The 5321-nt window shown below is 45.0% G+C and overlaps 1 protein-coding gene across 1 annotated transcript; it reads right to left on the minus strand.

Moving 5' to 3' along the window:
• Positions 1 to 4102, minus strand: zfp36l1b (zinc finger protein 36, C3H type-like 1b). The gene is made up of 2 exons (XM_083689102.1): positions 3942 to 4102; positions 1 to 3062 (listed from the first exon to the last, which is right to left on the minus strand). The coding sequence occupies exons 1-2, from the start codon at positions 3993 to 3995 to the stop codon at positions 2052 to 2054; spliced, it is 1065 nt and encodes a 354-aa protein (XP_083545228.1). The 5' UTR covers positions 3996 to 4102; the 3' UTR covers positions 1 to 2051.
• Between the last annotated feature and the right edge of the window lie 1219 nt (positions 4103 to 5321).

The raw sequence follows: 5321 nt of genomic DNA on the forward strand, positions 1-5321 counted from the left end.
TAGAAATAATGGGTTTATTGGTTTAAACTGCAATCTGTCATTACAAAAAATACATGAACACAGAAATTACTGTAGTGAACAGCAACGGCTGCTAAAAGAATACATTCAACAGTTGCTTGTCATGTGTCAATCCTGTTATAACTTTAATTCTCAACTACAAGAACAAGTTTTAGGCATTTATCTGTTCTGTATTATAAAAATGTGAAGGCACAACGTTTGGGATACCTGGAATGTATTGATAGGCACTTCATGGGAACAAGTGGTCCAACAACAATAACAAAGAATCTAACACAAATCACCGTATTAGGCAACTAAAAGTGCTAGTATGTGTGCATGGTACTGTGGAATAGGCAAGCTTCCATAATTAATTCAAATAAGAGCTTAATGTCTTCCCATTTGCAGCATAAATGCTGATTCTAGAAATAACTAAAATGTGTTCATCCCGGTCAAGGCACTGACATAACAGGAACAGGACTGTTACCCAACCCAGTCTACATTCTAGAGGGCGAGAGCCGCTGCAGCCCACAACTGGAAGAGGGATTAAGACAGCAAGAGAGAACCTGAAACTGCAGTCCAACATTAGGGAGGAAAACAATAAATAAAACGCAAAACCCTTTTGCATTTTTGTTTTTAAATTAAGATTCACTTTCAAAATAAATCAAAGTGTAGTTACAAAAATGTCATTGCAGTATAATATATTAACTGTGAAAAATAACAAAAACAGGTCTTCACAATCTTACGATTAATACGGAAGATCATAATTTAACATAAAAGAAAATATATTCTATTGTTTCATTATCCAGATAAATACAAAATAAAAAAATGCTTAAGATCAGCAATAAATACATTTTGATAAGTTAAATAAGCAGTGACAAGCAAAACCCTCAGTTTTGAAGGCTTTTCAAAACAAACTAAACAATAATAATAATAATAATAATAATAATAATAATGTTGAACAAGGTGGAATCAACAGAAGAGCGTTTTGCTCATTCAATTTGAACAGTGGACTGAGGGTTCATCCCAGTCAGAACATTGAGTTGTGGGGTTCCGTGGGGGAGGGACAGGAGAAGCTCAGATATTAATGATTAATGACCAGAGTTTACACAGATGAACGGTCCTCCCACCTTTCCAACACAACTAGCTAATGACCAACCAGGCCAGGAGACCTAGTTCTGGGGCACCACAGGTTGTCAACACGGCGACAGAGATAGCACCAAATTCAAATTATTCCAGCCTAATTATAAACAAAACCACTACCATCTGTGTATTTTCCTCTTATCAAAAGTTCCACAATTCCAAATAGAGAAGGATATGAGATTATTAAAAAGTGAAAATAACACTTATAGTCCACAATTTCTCAGCACACATGGGACACCACTGAGGCACTTCATCTGTGTAGTCCAATGTTTGGCTTGTTTAATTTGTAGATAAATATGACCCTTTTTTTAAACGGAGCACTGATTTGTCATGAGTCCTCACGAGTTAAATGACTGGGAGTTCTGAAGCTGTGGCACAGGCCACCTGAAGGTATGCAGCACTGCTACACACCAAAACAACAAGGGGGTTCCTGGCCTAGGACATCCTGAAGCTTTCCACTGACTCCTCCGTCCCCTCTGATTACTACTTTTCACCCATTATTTTTGGCCCGTCACCCATTGCACTGGTATACAGGGCAGACTCGAACTATGATTCTTGTTTGTTAACTGCTCGTCACGATTTTGAGTAATCACATTTGGAAACAAAAAAGACACGGCTGTCTATTGCCTGATCAGATTCATCTGAGATGAGCAGGAGGAGAGGAGGATGACCAGTGAGAGGAGAGCGATGGGGAAGGACAGGGGTGAGAGGGGAAGGGGGCTGAGGTTCCTCTGCAGAGGCAATCCGCTTTCTGATTTAACTCAGTGGCTACAACACTGCACAGAACTCTGTCCACTTCTCTGTTGTAAACAAGGTCAGGAGAGGAGGGGGGACGGTGGGGGAGGCAAGCACTCACTCACTCACTTTCTCTCTCTCTCTCTCTCTCTTTTTATCTCAGACACAGGATGTAGACTCTAATCATCAGAGATGGAGAGCCTGCTGAAAATGGGGAGGCGGCGTGAGGCATCCAAGGTGGGAGACTCAGAGCCGCTCTGACTACCCAGGCTGCTCTGGTAGCCCTCCTGGTCAGAGAGAGAGTCTGGGGGGCTGGGAGGGGACTCCGACATGGGCCGGAAGAAGCAGGGTATGGTTGGGGAGGGCGGGGCTGGGGCTAGGGGCTCAGAGACAGGGGGGCCCCCTAGGCTGGGGCCAAACAGGTTGGCAAGCTCTTGGCTGGAGTAGGTGAAAGGGTTGCTGGGCCACTCTGTGAGGTCCTCGGTGGAGAAGATGGGCGGAGGGGTGACGGAGGTGGGGCTGTCCTGCAGACTGCCAGAGCTGGGGAACCCTGCGAAGCTGAAGCTGTGCTGGAGGCGAGGGCGCTCCAGCTTGTTGAAGCTGGAGAGGGGAGGGGGTCCGCGGCGCTCCTCTGCGTTGTGGATGAAGTGGCAGCGAGGGCCGTAGGGGCAGAAGCCAATAGTGTGGAAGGTGCGGCACAGCTCCGTCTTGTATTTGGGGTGGCGGCTCAGACTGCGCAGCTCGTGCATCCCATGGGCAAACTGGCACTTGTCTCCATACTTGCAGGTGCCATTCTCCTCAAAGGGTCGACACAGCTCTGTCTTGTAGCGGCTGGAGTTGACCTGCTGCCCGCTGCCACCGATGCACATCCCGCTGCCTGGCTTCAGCCTGTCGCCGGTCTCGGAGAAAGAACGGTCCCGGAAACGGTTTTCCTTGTTGTTGCTTCCGCCCATCAGGACCGAGGGGTCGGTTTTGAGACTGTTGATAAATTGGTTCTGGTTGAATTTGGCGTTTGGGAGGCTGACTGAGTGGCGGCGTTGGAACAGCCCTCCCACAGAGGGGGCTCCCACCGCCTTCCTGTCCAGCAGGGACCCAGTGGGGTTGCAGGAGGGGGGGTTGGCACTAGTGCAGGGGACAGACGTGGAGTGGGACCCACCAAAAGTGTTGTTGTAGTTCAACATCTTATTATTCTGCAAAGAGAAAAACTCCAAATTAATCCAAGTTTTTATCTCAAGAACACTTCTCAAGGACTGCACATGGATCTTCATGGTCTATAACAGATGTTTTGAGCTACATAAGCACGTATTCAATCGGGGCTTCACCACTCTTGCGCAAATGCCTCTATTTATGTAAATTCGACCATCGATCGACAATTGAATTTGCCTAGGTTCGCTGGCTTTCTACATCTATAAGTTAACTGGATAGCCCATTTGACAAATGCTGACATGTAGTTATCCAGTGTTTCCAAATTCACACAGACTCAATTGGAATTGTTTAGAATTCATTTTGCTACGGTTTGTTGTTTCTATATCTGAGCGCGACACAGCATGCACTGCAAAATGTTGTTGCAAGAAAACCAGCTCGGCTCGCCTCTGCCTGGCAAATGGCTGGCAAGCCATGCGATGTGAAACGTTGCATAGCCTACTTGTTGCATTTTCAAATGTGCGATTTCACGATAAATAAACACAAAAGAATAACCGTCGTTGTGTCGATCTCAAAATAGACGTAGCTTTAGCTTTGCTTAGATTCTATAATCGAATGACCCAGACAAGACAAGAAAAAAAAACATGTGACAGCTTGATAACAAAGTTGCCTGACTCGCTAATTATTGGCTACAAAGTGTTTAAACACTGTCTGAAACGTTAGAAGTTGTGATCTCTTCGCCAGGTTGTTATTCGTTTCACAAAATCTTCCCAGGAGAAGGCCACGTTTCACAGAGCAAGCTACGGTAATCAGTACATTTGATAAACTATCAAACTTCATGCGGAATAACGTTAGCTAGGCAAAGCTAACTGGCGATTAGCCTACATCAGTGACGTTACAGCTCCAGTTAAATAAACTATTGTTACCTTGTTCGTCACTTCGCTGTAGTCGAAGAAAGAAGAAACGATGGTTGCTGTCATTTTTGATGAGTGATTATTAAGAAAGTTATCTAAGGCACAGGGCTGGTGGTATTAGTCCAGATTTAAGTGTTTCTTATGCCCTGCAGAGAGCCCCCTCTGTCCTGCAAAACTTGTGCGCAGTTCCTTTTTAAAACGCGACATGCATGGTTATGTCGGCTGGGAGGGGCCTGCGTTTGATCGACGTCGGGGTAAGCTAACTGTCCTCTTGCCCCTCTGCCTCTGGAGTCAATGCCATAAATCCAGTCGTATCCATCCACAGACTCCTCCACATTTTGTGGCTCAGCTATCTACAATAGTTGTGGTCTAACGTTTAATCAGACTTACAAATAAATACACGTTTAATTATGATGATTCCATTTGGGGTTCATTTCCCAAAGGGATTGTGTCTTTTTGATGGATTTTTTTCACCACCAACTCTCTCTCTCTCTCTCAGTCAGTCTTGTCTCAGAACGTGGAAGATGTTGTTCCTAATCGCTGAAGGGGTCGGTGTCTGACCCTGACCCCCACACAATGGATAAGAGGTCAAGACAGGTGACCTTACCCTGTTGTGGGTTCATCACACCTCAAAAAAAGGCATTTGTGTTGTGTCAGTATTGTCGTCTATATTAACTTTTAGCTGAGGCAGCGGTGAGAGAAAGTTAAGGAAAGAGAGAGAGAGAGAAGAGAGAGAGAGAGAGAGAGAAAGATACAGCCATGAATTTGAATTGCTGTCCACCACAGTGTTGCAACAGTCAGCTCATTTTTGTCCTCAGTCTAAGGGTTATTGGTTTGAACCCCATTGTGTATAAGAGGGACATGCACATACTTACCATGCTTACGATAGTTTCTGGTGACTAGTGCTTTCAAATGACCAAAATGGGTTCCGCAGAATCATTTAACTCATGGCTTCCTCTCAGGGTAGGGAAGATTATGTATAAGCTTGTCTTTCAACTATCAGTACAATGCACTTGGCCAGGTGCCACAGCCTGCTGTGCTAACATCAACCGCTTCTTTCCTACCCTCCAAAACAATGTAAATATGTTATCAGCTGGCACTAGCTGAGTCCATAAGGAATGCATAGGCCTAGGCTAGCTGAGCAGTTCACCAGCAACGGAATGAAAATGGCCACTGAGAAAACACAGAGATGCTTACATCTCCAGGTCATGGAGGAAGCTGTTGGTTTGCTTGAGGCCTAAGGAAATGTCTCATGTAACATGCTACTTCCTTTTTCCACTGCCATTTTAGTATCACTCTCCGGGTGACTCTAGAGTAAGAGGACAATGTAGGTTTTCTCATTTTTGCTGGGTCAAGGGTATTTTGAGTGGGAGAAAATCATTCTCATGCAAT

This window comes from Argentina silus, assembly GCF_951799395.1.
Source record: "Argentina silus genome assembly, chromosome: 17".
In the NCBI taxonomy this organism is placed as follows: Eukaryota; Metazoa; Chordata; class Actinopteri; order Argentiniformes; family Argentinidae; genus Argentina; species Argentina silus.

Coding starts and splice junctions, on each gene's coding strand:
- zfp36l1b (XM_083689102.1), bottom strand. CDS start 3,995: ATGACAGCAACCATCGTTTCTTCTTTCTTCGACTACAGCGAAGTGACG. Junction 3,063..3,941: donor ACAGCGAAGTGACGAACAAG/GTAACAATAGTT, acceptor TTCTCTTTGCAG/AATAATAAGATGTTGAACTA.